We start from the raw sequence: 15,594 nt of genomic DNA, 5'->3' as shown, positions 1-15,594 counted from the left end.
TAAGCAAACCATTCTCTTGTGAACGTGTTTTCAACGAACAGGAACTAGATTTTAAGAAAGTGGAGATATTGTAAGAATACATCTTCTAAGTACGCTTTATGACGATTTTGCTATACAAAATATTCACAAGATTTTTTTCTTAAATTATACCTATTTACCTACATTTTTTAACAACGTTACCAACAGAGATCCAACCAAGCAATCATACACCTGCGCAAAATGTTGGTTGAAAATCAATTGTGCATGTACTGTTTTTTTGCTGCTGAGACAAAATTGCCAAAGATCTGCCATGCTACTTCTCATTAAATGTTTGATTGTTAAACAGCATTTTACCACATTAAGTTTTGTTTACATATACTAAATAATTGCGAACAATTTTATCTGTTCTGATGTATATTAAAAAAATTATAACAATGGAAAATGTCCTTATTGTATGTATTTGTATTTATATAAGGAAAGAGAACGTGAACGTTTAGTCTTGGTACCTATTTCTAACATTAAACAAATCCATTGTAAAACGCGACATAACAAATAAAAAGACTTGATACTGCATCGACACATTACTATGTAGGCTGGCGTAAACTTCATACGAATAATCGGTCGGTCACATGATCAGGAAACAATGTTTGTCAATAGAACGGTACCGTTTTGCTAGAAATCATAACATTCAATGGTTTAAGCAAGTTTCTTTTATTTCTCACAGTCACCATTTTTGACAACAAAGTGATAACGTTTCCGTCACGTTTTCGTGGCCGATATATTATTGGGAAAAAGGTATAATATATATTTTAATGAGTACGCATAGTTTCACGAATACTAAGCAATAAATCTGGCATCAGAGTGTTCACAATGTCAGTGTTGATAACAAACGACGGATAATGCAGGGTGCACAAAAGGTGATCACTCAACTCACGTTGAGCACATTGTTTTAAATAATAATTGTTTGAGGAGTTTGAATTATAATTTATGGAGGCTTCCTAGCCAAACTGAAAGTGCAGGCGCACAATTCTGCACTCCTTGGCGTTCTTCCTTGGCTACTTCAAGCACTCTGCTCAGACATCATTTTAAACATAAAATCCATTGACAATACTGCACAAAAGCTGTATTTGGTAATAAACATTAAGTAAATAAAAAAATCTATTTTTTAAAATGTTATTTGATTTGACCGCATTTAATGACCTTTGTTTCAAGTTTTATGCAATGTTCACATAAATACAAACATATTTCTTTAAAACACGGATCACAACCCAATGAACCTCCGGCAATGCAAGCAAAAGCAGTCCTTTATATCAAGCAGAATACGACATAAACCTGGACTAAGGGTTCATAGTAATGGATTTTTGGTTGAAAACATATCCCAAAAAATAATCTAACTGATACCGTTCTTGTTTCATGGATGATCCTGAAATATGAAAAATGGCGTCAAAGACGGACGCTGTTTTAATATATTGACATATATGGTTATATAATCATTCCTTCAGCCATTATTTAACATTTGTTTCAACCTGAAATATAATGATATTATGATGCTTTTTAGTTTGGGTGTGAATTGATCAAAATCAAATTTCAGTTTCTAATCAAAATGTCTACCAATATGGTCGCTTATGCACATGGATGCAGTTAAAATTCCATCAAAATCCATGGATTGAAATTTCTTGCTATAAAAACTGGAACAACGGCCTTGCTGGCATTTTGTAAGGAACATTATCGATTATCCACAAAATCTCTTAAATGTATTATTTTTCCAATACATGAAGAGATTAAAGAAAACGAAAATAAGAATCTTTATTTAATATACGCTTGTTTGTCATAAAATATTTTATATTAGGTGCGAACATCAAAAACATACATTCGTTAAGCTCACATGATTTAAATTGTGATTTGATTTGCATCGGGTAAGCATGGACTACACACAAACATTCATTATAATCATTGATTATGTTCCGAATTTAGTAAATTCCAGTTTACAAGACCAGTATTGTGTATACCGAAAATTTGAATCAAAAGTAATACGGACGAGTTTTTATTCAGCTCAGTCAGCAAATGAAGAGTCTATGGGAAAAAAAAACAAAATCATATAGTATTTTTTATTCCCATACCATTTCATTACACAACAGTCATGGATTTGTAAAACTAAATTGTGGATATGTGTGACAATTGTAAAACCCAAGTGTGATCCTCATGTACAGGAAACAGGATATTTAATTCAAGTGGTATTGCGAGTGCGCATGCATGTGTTTGTGTTTTTGTATGTTTGTGTGTATGGCGTGGCTCGGAAGTGTGCAATATAGGACGAGTTGTGTGGAGTCCGTGAGAATGATCATGGCTAATAGTGAGACGGAAGAGCTAATTTAGGCAACAGTCTCGACATGAGTAGACATATCCAAATAATGTACGGATACGAATTTTTGCGCAAGATATTTACTGAACAAAATTTTTATACATTCGATGATCTAAAAATTTGTCTTAAAATCAGGCTTCTGTCAGTTTTACGTCTAAATTGTGGCTTGATTGTTTTTTTTAAGGCCGTATGTGTATCTACGAGCAGAAAGAGAAGATGATTGACTGCTGCACTTGGCATCATTCAAACTTATGTGTTACTTCCTTTTTGTCCTACATGAACTCAAAAATGCAATATGGAATGCCATATTGAGTGGCATGTTCATAAAAACTACTTGTATGAGGTATCGCATTGGTAAGAAGAGGATAAGAGGTGCAACACTGAAAGCTGAAACTCTCATGGTTTGAAGTTTGAGCTTCCATATTTGCAGCTAGATGAAAGAAGATCTGGGATATATTAGTAGTGCCAGTTATGTGGTAATGATTAGCACCACAAAAAAATGCGGAGGACGATTAGTGCAGATGCTCACAATGCAGCAAGTAGTCGGAGAAAGTTAATATACTGTATTGATCAGTTTTATCAAGGCAATCAACCACCCGCTCTAGTGAACTTTCCGACTGGAACAAGAGCACTAACGTCTGTTAATGTTGATCAAGCCATATATACTGGAAAAACCCAAACGACACAATTTAAAAAAACAAGACGGCAATTATGTAACAAATATTATTAAGTTGTAAAATGTCAGTACCATTAGCAAAACCATTGATTAGCGATGACAATATACGGTAATTAAAAAATCAATCGTTTACAGCCTGAGTATACAAAAGGTTTGTAATATATTGTGATAGAAAAATCGCTGAAATTAAATGAAACATGTATGTTTATGTTCAAGACATTTATAGCCATACCCTGATCACAGTTGTTGCCTTGCCAGCCCGGTGAGCATGTGCATGAGTACGCATTTTGAAGATTAGTGCACGTCGCGCCGTTTTTACACGGGAAAGGTGCGCATTCGTTTATATCTGAAATAACGCTTTCATTTACTTTCTTCTTATTGAACGAAGAGCAAAAAAATTACATAAGCAAAACTTGTCTTAAGGCTTTGTACGTTTCGAAAATGAGAAACAGAGAGACGACGTTGCGCATACAGGTAGCCTGTGAATTTGTCTTGATTTACAATATTCACAAATACACGATAACACTTATTAAACGAATATATTAACTTGTGAAAAGTGAATATAATTCGATTTTTGATCAGAAACGACACTATCAAATAATAAGAAAATATGCAACTAATTTAAAGACAGGGTATGAAAAAGCTGTGCTACATCTTTTCAGAGGAAAATAGCTTAAATGGAATAAAATAAGTATGCTCATATTTTAGTGATGTATAGTCATACCCTGATTACAGTTGTCGCCATGCCAGCCCGTTGAGCATGTACAAGTGTAGGCGTTCTGAAGATTAATGCACGTGGCGCCGTTTTTACACGGGGCAGGGGCGCATTCGTTGATATCTGAACGATAAAAAAAACAAGAATCAATCTAAAAAAATAATCAACGTGGTTAAATAATGTATTCAGAACAAACCGAATATACACACATTAACATATGTGCATACCTTTGCCTTGTTATCGTTAAGTTTAAGCAGAAACGATAAACGGTCTGCACGCGTAATCGCTTAAAAATTTCTAATTCGAATACACAAAGTTTTTGACCTGTCATTCTTGCAGCTTTGTTGATGCATAAGTCTGATAAATCAGTTGAATACAATAATTCTGGTCGGTGAACTAGTATATTTATGTTTACACCTACCTTTATCACAGTTTTTTCCCTGCCAACCGGGTGAACACATGCATGAATACTCGTTCTGAAGATTGTTGCATGTCGCTCCGTACTTACAAGGGTCCAATGCACATTCGTCGAAATCTTTAAGATACAAATGTATATTAACGTCATTGATATTGCGTGTGTTTATTAATTCAGTATTTGCGAAGAATTTATGAATACTAAAGTTTAAATAAAAAATGTTCAATGGTCATCGTTTAAATATTGGCGGTAAAAACTTAGACTTTTACCAACTAATACAAGTTTGTATACGTTCAAGTTAAGTTTCGGAGAAAATACGATAATTTCAAACGAGTGATGTTATTACGGACTGATAATTTTCTTATTAGCAAATGTAGATTCAGTGGACGACATGCCACATCACAAATTATTTTATATCCCGTACCATTTCGTTACCCTACAGACATGGAACTGAAATTGTGGATATTTGTGTTAATTGTATAACACACGTGCGATCCTGCTGAACACGAACCAGGATGGTTTATCCAAGCAGTGAGGCGAGCGCGCATGCATGTGTGTTTGTGTTCCGGGCTAGCTTTATTTAACATACGCTTTTTTTCATAACAGATTTTACACTAGGTGCGAACATCATGTACATACAGTCCTTAAGCTCAAATGATTTATATTGTGATTTGATTTGCATCGGGTAAGCATGGACTTCACAATTAAATTCATTATAATAATTGATTATGTTCCGAATTAAGTAAATAAAAGTTTACAAAATCAGTATTGTGTAGAACGAAAATTTGAAACAAAACTATTATTGACAACTGCTTAGTCAGCTCAGTAAGCAAATGTAAGGTCAATGGTTAAACAAACAATATCATAAAGTATTTTATATTTCATACCATTTCATTACCCAACAGTCCTGGATTTTAAAAACTAAATTGTGGAAATGTGTGTCAATTGTAAAACCCAAGTGTGATCCTGCTGTACATGAAACAGGATGGTTCATTCAAGCGGTTTTGCGAGTGAGCATGCATGTGTGTGTGCTTGTGTGTATGGCGGGGCTCGGTAGTGTGCAATATAGGATGAGTTGTGTGGAGTCCGTGGGAATAAGCATGGCTTATAGTGAGACGGAAGAGCTTATTGAGGTAATAGTCTCGAAATGGGAAGACATATCCAAATAAAGTATGGACAATAGAACTGCTGACAAGAGGAATGTTTGCGCAAGGTATTTACTGGACATACTTTTCATACATTTGATGATCTAAACATTCATCTTTAAATCAAGCTTCTGCCAGTCGTACGTCTAAATTGTTGGTTGATTGTTTGTTTAAGGCAGTATTCCTTACAATTGTATATCTACGAGCAGAAAGAGAAGGTGATTAAATGCTGCACTTGGCATCATTTAAGCTCATGTGTTACTTCCTTTTTGTCCTAAACAAACTCAAAAACGCAATATGGAATGCCATAGTGAGCGACATGTTCATAAAAACAACTTGTATGAGGTATCGCCTTGGTGAGAAGAGAATAAGAGGTGCAATACTGAAAGCTAAAACTCTCATGGTTTGAAGTTTGAGTTCCCATTTTTGCAGCAAGATGAAAATTTTTTTCGGATATATTAGTAGTGCCAGTTATATGGTAATTGATTAGCGACCCAAAGAAGTTATGCGGAAAACGATTAGTGCAGATGCTCACGATTAAGCATGTATTCGGAGAAAGTTGACATAATGTATTGATCCGTTTGATCCAAGGCAATCATCCATCGGCTCTTGTTAACTATCTGACTGGAACAAAAGCACATACGTCTGTTAATGTTGATCAAGCCATAGATATTGGAAAACCCAAACGACACAATTCTAAAACGTTTGGCCGGAAAATGTGAAATGTATCTAATAAAGATGGAACCCACGTTGCGTCTAGAAACCATATTAGGGTAGCAGACACCAAAGTATATGACATACATCTGATTTATTCAAGAGTGATTGGCTTTCAGGATAGTGCAAAGAAAGTTGACATTAACTGTATACTAATCCATGAATCGGTTGCTATGCGTACTGAAACATAGAAATCTCATAATAAGGTGCTAAAGAGACTATTAAAAGAAGACATATCTGAAATCAACTTTAAATATTAAACCCCATGTTCAGTAATATATTGATCTGCTTTCCTGAATGTCATTCACTGGTCAACAGACGGAAATATAATTGACCACATCGAGAATTTTAAGTCTCGTTATTCATCATCATAGAATCACCAGTTAGTGAGAGAGCGGTTATCGAAGTTCGCAAAAGGGGTTAAAGCGTAGACTTTTCGAGACAGACTTGCTCTCTGCTCATGCTACATCTGCAAGCAACACTATTGCTGGTTATTGTGGTATCGGTAAGAGTAAAGATACTAAGACGCTGAACGCAAGCAACTCTTAACATTTTAGTAGGCGTAAGACAGATATCGACCAGGTTTGTCTCAGCTTGGTACGGAAAGATTGATACAGAGCAAATATTTATTACGAGAAAAAACGTTTTAACAGCAATAGAAGGCAAGTAGGACTTTGCTAGCAACTATGCAATCGCTAGCAAACCAGCATCGAAAGCATGCTATGAAAATATGAATCTCGCCCGCATACAGGTGTGTTTATGAAAACGTTAGCATGAACGACAAAATATGTTAAATGAACAAATATTAACAAAAGAACATCACCATAGGCTTAAAAGCTGAAAGCATAAGATAAACTTGTACAAATATGAACAAATGTTAAAGAGTACGTAGTATGGTATTTCAATTGATATTTAATTTGCTTCATGACATTTACATCGGTATTATTTCATCTTAAATACATCATATATTCGCAGAATGTGCTTTTACAGCTCTAAATTGTATCAAATGGTAAGGATCATGGCGATATGATCATGTAATACTATACTTTGCAAGTGTTGTATTAAATTCATTTATTCAGACACTTATTTTAGGCTTTTGTTCTTAATAATAGGTGCGAACATCATAAACATACATTCGTTAAGCTCACATGATTTAAATTGGGATTTGATTTGCATCGGGTAAGCATGGATTACACAAATAAATTCATTATAATCATTGATTATGTTCCGAATTTAGTAAATACCAGTGTACAAGACCAGTATTGTGTATACCGAAAATTTGAATCAAAATTAATACGGACGAGTTTTTATTCAGCTCAGTCAGCAAATGAAGAGTATATGGGAAAAAAACAACAAAATCATATATTATTTTTTATTCCCATACCATTTCATTACCAAACAGTCATGGATTTGTAAAACTAAATTGTGGATATGTGTGACAATTGTAAAACCCTAGTGTGATCCTCATGTACAGGAAACAGGAAAGTTAATTCAAGCGGTTTTGCGAGTGTGCATGCATGTGTTTGTGTGTGTGTATGTTTGTGATATGACGTGGCTCGGTTGTGTGCAATATAGGACGAGTTGTGTGGAGTCCGTGGGAATGATCATGGCTAACTGTGAGACGGAAGAGCTAATTTAGGCAACAGTCTCGAAATGGGAAGACATATCCAAATAATGTATGGACATTAGAACTACTATCAAGAGGAATTTTTGCGCAAGATATTTACTGAACAAAATATTCATACATTTGATGATCTAAAAATTTGTATTAGAATCAGGCTTCTCTCAGTTTAACGTGTTAATTGTGGGTTGATTGTTTTTTAAGGCCGTATGTGTATCTACGAGCAAAAAGACGAGATGATAGACAGCTGCAATTGGCATCATTTAGGCTAATGTGTTACTTCCTTTTTGTCCTACATGAACTCAAAAACGCAATATGGAATGTCATATTGAGTGACGTGTTCATAAAAACAACTTGTGTGAGGTATCGCATTGGTGAGAAGAGGATAAGAGGTGCAACACTGAAAGCTGAAACTCTCATGGTTTGAAGTTTGAGCTTCCATATTTGCAGCTAGATGAAAGAAGATCTGGGATATATTCTGATATATTAGTAGTGCCAGTTATGTGGTAATGATAAGCACCACAAAAAAATGCGGAGGACGATTAGTGCAGATGCCCACAATGCAGCAGGTAGTCGGAGAAAGTTGATATACTGTATTGATCCGTTTTATTCAAGGCAATCAACCACCCGCTCTAGTGAACTTTCCGACTGGAAAAAATGCACTGACGTCTGTTAATGTTGATCAAGCCATAGATATTTGAAAAACCCAAACGACACAATTTAAAAAAACCAGACGGCAATTATGTAACACATATATTAAGTAGTGAAATGTCAGTACCATTAGCAAAGCCATTGATTAGCGATGACAATATACATTACTTATAAAAACAATCGTTTACAGCCTGAGTATACACAAGGTTTGTAATATATTGTGTTAAAAAATCGCTTAAAATGGAATAAAACATGTATGTTTATGTTCAAGCAATTTATAGCCATACCCTGATCACAGTTGTTGCCTTGCCAGCCCGGTGAGCATGTGCATGAGTACGCATTTTGAAGATTAGTGCACGTCGCGCCGTTTTTACACGGGATAGGTGAGCATTCGTTTATATCTGAAATAACGCTTTCATTTACTTTCTTCTTATTGAACGAAGAGCAAAACTATTACATAAGCAAATCTTGTCTAAAGGCTTTGTACGTTACGAAAATGAGAAACAGAGAGATGACGTTGCACATACAGGTAGCCTGTGCATTTGTCTGATTTACAATATTCACAAATACACGATAACTCTTATTAAACGAATATATTAACTAGTGAAAAGTGAATACAATTCGATTATTGATCAGGCATGACACTATCAAATAATAAGAAAATATGCAACTAATTTAAAGACTGGTTATTAGATAGATGTGCTACATCTTGTCAGAGGAAAATAGCTAAAATGGAATAAAACAAGTATGCTAATATTTTAGTGATGTATAGTCATACCCTGATTACAGTTGTCGCCTTGCCAGCCCGTTGAGCATGTACAAGTGTAGGCGTTCTGAAGATTAGTGCACGTGGCGCCGTTTTTACACGGGACAGGAGCACATTCGTTGATATCTGAACGAGAAAAACAACACAAATCAATCTAAAATAAATAATCAACGTGGTTAAATAATGTATTCAGAACAAACCGAATTTACACACATTAACATATGTGCATACCTTTGCCTTGTTATCGTTAAATTTAAGCAGAAACGACAAACGGTCTGCACGCGTAATCGCTTTAAAATTTCTAACGCAGATTTCACATCCGAATACACAATGTTTTTGACCTGTCATTCTTGCAGCTTTGTTGATGCATAAGTCTGATAAATCAGTTGAATGCAATAATTCTAGTCGGTGTACTGGTATATTTATGTTTACAACTACCTTCATCACAGTTTTTTCCCTGCCAACCGGGTGAACACATGCATGAATACTCGTTCTGAAGATTTTTGCATGTCGCTCCGTATTTACAAGGGTTCAATGCACATTCGTCGACATCTTTAAGATACAAATGTATATTAACGTCATTGATATATTGCGTGAGTTTATTAATTCAGTATATGCGAAGAATTTATGAATACTAAAGTTGTAATTAAAAAAAGGTTCAATGTTCATCGTTTAAATATTGGCGGTAAAAACTTAGACTTTTACCAATTAATACAAGTTTATATACGTTCAAGTTAAGTTTCGGAGAAAATACGATACTTTCAAACGAGTGATGTTATTACGGACTGATAATTTTCTTATTAGCAAATGTAGATTCAGTGGACGACATGCCACATCACAAATTATTTTATATCCCGTACCATTTCGTTACCCTACAGACATGGAATTGAAAAACTGAAATTGTGGATATGTGTGTTAATTGTATAACACACGTGCGATCCTGCTGTACAAGAACCAGGGTGGTTTATCCAAGCAGTGAGGCGAGCGCGCATGCATGTGTGTCTGTGTTCCGGGCTAGCTATATTTAATATACGCTTTTTTTCGTAACAGATTTTACACTAGGTGCGAACATCATGTACATACAGTACTTAAGCTCAAATTATTTACATTGTGATTTGATTTGCATCGGGTAAGCATGGACTTCACAATTAAATTCATTATAATAATTGATTATGTTCCGAATTAAGTAAATAAAAGTTTACAAAATCAGTATTGCGAAGACCGAAATTTTGAAATAAGACTATTCTTGACAAGTGCTTAGTCAGCTCAGTAAGCAAATGTAAGGTCAATGGCTAAACAAACAATATCATAAAGTATTTTATATTTCATACCATTTCATTACCCAACAGTCCTGGATTTTAAAAACTAAATTGTGGAAATGTGTGTCAATTGTAAAACCCAAGTGTGATCCTGCTGTACATGAAACAGGATGGTTCATTCAAGCGGTTTTGCGAGTGAGCATGCATGTGTGTGTGCTTGTGTGTATGGCGGGGCTCGGTAGTGTGCAATATAGGATGAGTTGTTTGGAGTCCGTGGGAATAATCATAGCTTATAGTGAGACGGAAGAGCTTATTGAGGTAATAGTCTCGAAATGGGAAGACATATCCAAATAAAGTATGGACAATAGAACTGCTGACAAGAGGAATGTTTGCGCAAGGTATTTACTGGACATACTTTTCATACATTTGATGATCTAAACATTTATCTTTAAATCAAGCTTCTGCCAGTCGTACGTCTAAATTGTTGGTTGATTGTTTGTTAAAGGCCGTATTCCTTACAATTGTATATCCACGAGCAGAAAGAGAAGGTGATTAAATGCTGCACTTGTCACCATTTAAGCTCATGTGTTACTTCCTTTTTGTCCTAAACAAACTCAAAAACGCAATATGGAATGCCATAGTGAGCGACATGTTCATAAAAACAACTTGTATGAGGTATCGCCTTGGTGAGAAGAGAATAAGAGGTGCAATACTGAAAGCTGAAACTCTCATGGTTTGAAGTTTGAGTTCCCATTTTTGCAGCAAGATGAAATTTTTTTTGGGATATATAAGTAGTGCCAGTTATATGGTAATTGATTAGCGACCCAAAGAAGTTATGCGGAAAACGATAAGTGCAGATGCTCACGATTAACCATGTATTCGGAGAAAGTTGACATAATGTATTGATCCGTTTGATCCAAGGCAATCATCCATCGGCTCTTGTTAACTATCTGACTGGAACAAAAGCACATACGTCTGTTAATGTTGATCAAGCCATAGATATTGGAAAACCCAAACGACACAATTCTAAAACGTTTGGCCGGAAAATGTGAAATGTATCTAATAAAGATGGAACCCACGTTGCGTCTAGAAACCATATTAGGGTAGCAGACACCAAAGTATATGACATACATCTGATTTATTCAAGAGTGATTGGCTTTCAGGATAGTGCAAAGAAAGTTGACATTAACTGTATACTAATCCATGAATCGGTTGCTATGCGTACTGAAACATAGAAATCTCATAATAAGGTGCTAAAGAGACTATTAAAAGAAGACATATCTGAAATCAACTTTAAATATTAAACCCCATGTTCAGTAATATATTGATCTGCTTTCCTGAATGTCATTCACTGGTCAACAGACGGAAATATAATTGACCACATCGAGAATTTTAAGTCTCGTTATTCATCATCATAGAATCACCAGTAAGTGAGAGAGCGGTTATCGAAGTTCGCAAAAGGGGTTAAAGCGTAGACTTTTCGAGACAAACTTGCTCTCTGCTCATGCTACATCTGCAAGCAACACTATTGCTGGTTATTGTGGTATCGGTAAGAGTAAAGATACTAAGACGCTGAACGCAAGCAACTCTTAACATTTTAGTAGGCGTAAGACAGATATCGACCAGGTTTGTCTCAGCTTGGTACGGAAAGATTGATACAGAGCAAATATTTATTACGAGAAAAAACGTTTTAACAGCAATAGAAGGCAAGTAGGACATTGCTAGCAACTATGCAATCGCTAGCAAACCAGCATCGAAAGCATGCTATGAAAATATGAATCTCGCCCGCATACAGGTGTGTTTATGAAAACGTTAGCATGAACGACAAAATATGTTAAATGAACAAATATTAACAAAAGAACATCACCATAGGCTTAAAAGCTGAAAGCATAAGATAAACTTGTACAAATACTACATGACCTTAATGAACAAATGTTAAAGAGTACGTAGTATGGTATTTCAATTGATATTTAATTTGCTTCATGACATTTACATCGGTATTATTTCATCTTAAATACATCATATATTCGCAGAATGTGCTTTTACAGCTCTAAATTGTATCAAATGGTAAGGATCATGGCGATATGATCATGTAATACTATACTTTGCAAGTGTTGTATTAAATTCATTTATTCAGACACTTATTTTAGGCTTTTGTTCTTAATAATAGGTGCGAACATCATAAACATACATTCGTTAAGCTCAGATGATTTAAATTGGGATTTGATTTGCATCGGGTAAGCATGGATTACACAAATAAATTCATTATAATCATTGATTATGTTCCGAATTTAGTAAATACCAGTGTACAAGACCAGTATTGTGTATACCGAAAATTTGAATCAAAATTAATACGGACGAGTTTTTATTCAGCTCAGTCAGCAAATGAAGAGTCTATGGGAAAAAAAACAACAAAATCATATATTATTTTTTATTCCCATACCATTTCATTACCAAACAGTCATGGATTTGTAAAACTAAATTGTGGATATGTGTGACAATTGTAAAACCCTAGTGTGATCCTCATGTACAGGAAACAGGATAGTTAATTCAAGCGGTTTTGCGAGTGTGCATGCATGTGTTTGTGTGTGTATGTTTGTGATATGACGTGGCTCGGTTGTGTGCAATATAGGACGAGTTGTGTGGAGTCCGTGGGAATGATCATGGCTAACTGTGAGACGGAAGAGCTAATTTAGGCAACAGGTTCGAAATGGGAAGACATATCCAAATAATGTACGGACATTAGAACTACTATCAAGAGGAATTTTTGCGCAAGATATTTACTGAACAAAATATTCATACATTTGATGATCTAAAAATTTGTATTAGAATCAGGCTTCTCTCAGTTTTACGTCTTAATTGTGGGTTGATTGTTTTTTAAGGCCGTATGTGTATCTACGAGCAAAAAGACGAGATGATTGACAGCTGCAATTGGCATCATTTGAGCTTATGTGTTACTTCCTTTTTGTCCTACATGAACTCAAAAACGCAATATGGAATGTCATATTGAGTGACGTGTTCATAAAAACAACTTGTGTGAGGTATCGCATTGGTGAGAAGAGGATAAGAGGTGCAACACTGAAAGCTGAAACTCTCATGGTTTGAAGTTTGAGCTTCCATATTTGCAGCTAGATGAAAGAAGATCTGGGATATATTCTGATATATTAGTAGTGCCAGTTATGTGGTAATGATAAGCACCACAAAAAAATGCGGAGGACGATTAGTGCAGATGCCCACAATGCAGCAGGTAGTCGGAGAAAGTTGATATACTGTATTGATCCGTTTTAGTCAAGGCAATCAACCACCAGCTCTAGTGAACTTTCCGACTGGAACAAATGCACTGACGTCTGTTAATGTTGATCAAGCCATAGATATTTGAAAAACACAAACGACACAATTTAAAAAAACAGACGGCAATTATGTAACACATATATTAAGTAGTGAAATGTCAGTACCATTAGCAAAGCCATTGATTAGCGATGACAATATACATTACTTATACAAACAATCGTTTACAGCCTGAGTATACACAAGGTTTGCAATATATTGTGTTAAAAAATCGCTTAAAATGGAATAAAACATGTATGTTTATGTTCAAGCAATTTATAGCCATACCCTGATCACAGTTGTTGCCTTGCCAGCCCGGTGAGCATGTGCATGAGTACGCATTTTGAAGATTAGTGCACGTCGCGCCGTTTTTACACGGGATAGGTGAGCATTCGTTTATATCTGAAATAATGCTTTCATTTACTTTCTTCTTATTGAACGAAGAGCAAAACTATTACATAAGCAAATATTGTCTAAAGGCTTTGTACGTTACGAAAATGAGAAACAGAGAGATGACGTTGCGCATACAGGTAGCCTGTGCATTTGTCTGATTTACGATATTCACAAATACACGATAACTCTTATTAAACGAATATATTAACTAGTGAAAAGTGAATACAATTCGATTATTGATCAGGCATGACACTATCAAATAATAAGAAAATATGCAACTAATTTAAAGACTGGGTATGAGATAGATGTGCTACATCTTGTCAGAGGAAAATAGCTAAAATGGAATAAAACAAGTATGCTAATATTTTAGTGATGTATAGTCATACCCTGATTACAGTTGTCGCCTTGCCAGCCCGTTGAGCATGTACAAGTGTAGGCGTTCTGAAGATTAGTGCACGTGGCGCCGTTTTTACACGGGACAGGAGCACATTCGTTGATATCTGAACGAGAAAAACAACAAAAATCAATCTAAAATAAATAATCAACGTGGTTAAAAAATGTATTCAGAACAAACCGAATTTACACACATTAACATATGTGCATACCTTTGCCTTGTTATCGTTAAATTTAAGCAGAAACGACAAACGGTCTGCACGCGTAATCGCTTTAAAATTTCTAACGCAGATTTCACATCCGAATACACAATGTTTTTGACCTGTCATTCTTGCAGCTTTGTTGATGCATAAGTCTGATAAATCAGTTGAATGCAATAATTCTTGTCGGTGTACTGGTATATTTATGTTTACAACTACCTTCATCACATTTTTTCCCTGCCAACCGGGTGAACACATGCATGAATACTCGTTCTGAAGGTTTTTGCATGTCGCTCCGTATTTACAAGGGTTCAATGCACATTCGTCGACATCTTTAAGATACAAATGTATATTAACGTCATTGATACATTGCGTGAGTTTATTAATTCAGTATATGCGAAGAATTTATGAATACTAAAGTTGTAATAAAAAAAAGGTTCAATGTTCATCGTTTAAATATTGGCGGTAAAAACTTAGACTTTTACCAATTAATACAAGTTTATATACGTTCAAGTTAAGTTTCGGAGAAAATCAGATACTTTCAAACGAGTGATGTTATTACGGACTGATAATTCTTTTATTAGCAAATGTAGATTCAGTGGACGACATGCAACATCACAAATTATTTTATATCCCGTACCATTTCGTTACCCTACAGACATGGAATTGAAAAACTGAAATTGTGGATATTTGTGTTAATTGTATAACACACGTGCGATCCTGCTGTACAAGAACCAGGGTGGTTTATCCAAGCAGTGAGGCGAGCGCGCATGCATGTGTGTCTGTGTTCCGGGCTAGCTATATTTAACATACGCTTTTTTTCGTAACAGATTTTACACTAAGTGCGAACATCATGTACATACAGTACTTAAGCTCAAATTATTTACATTGTGATTTGATTTGCATCGGGTAAGCATGGACTTCACAATTAAATTCATTATAATAATTGATTATGTTCCGAATTAAGTAAATAAAAGT

The 15,594-nt window shown here is 35.2% G+C and overlaps 1 protein-coding gene across 1 annotated transcript in view; it reads right to left on the bottom strand.

Annotated features, from left to right (window-relative positions):
• LOC127848988 (delta-like protein A) overlaps positions 1–15,594 on the bottom strand; it is a 189,831-nt gene that overhangs the window by 133,465 nt on the left and 40,772 nt on the right. Inside the window, exon 4 of the mRNA XM_052381716.1 lies at positions 3,250–3,363. Coding sequence (XP_052237676.1) covers positions 3,250–3,363 — 114 coding nt within the window. The remainder of the gene's footprint in view (positions 1–3,249; positions 3,364–15,594) is intronic.

The sequence above is a fragment of the Dreissena polymorpha genome, chromosome 10 (genome assembly GCF_020536995.1).
Source record: "Dreissena polymorpha isolate Duluth1 chromosome 10, UMN_Dpol_1.0, whole genome shotgun sequence".
In the NCBI taxonomy this organism is placed as follows: Eukaryota; Metazoa; Mollusca; class Bivalvia; order Myida; family Dreissenidae; genus Dreissena; species Dreissena polymorpha.
This window is presented reverse-complemented; position numbering and strand designations above follow the sequence as displayed.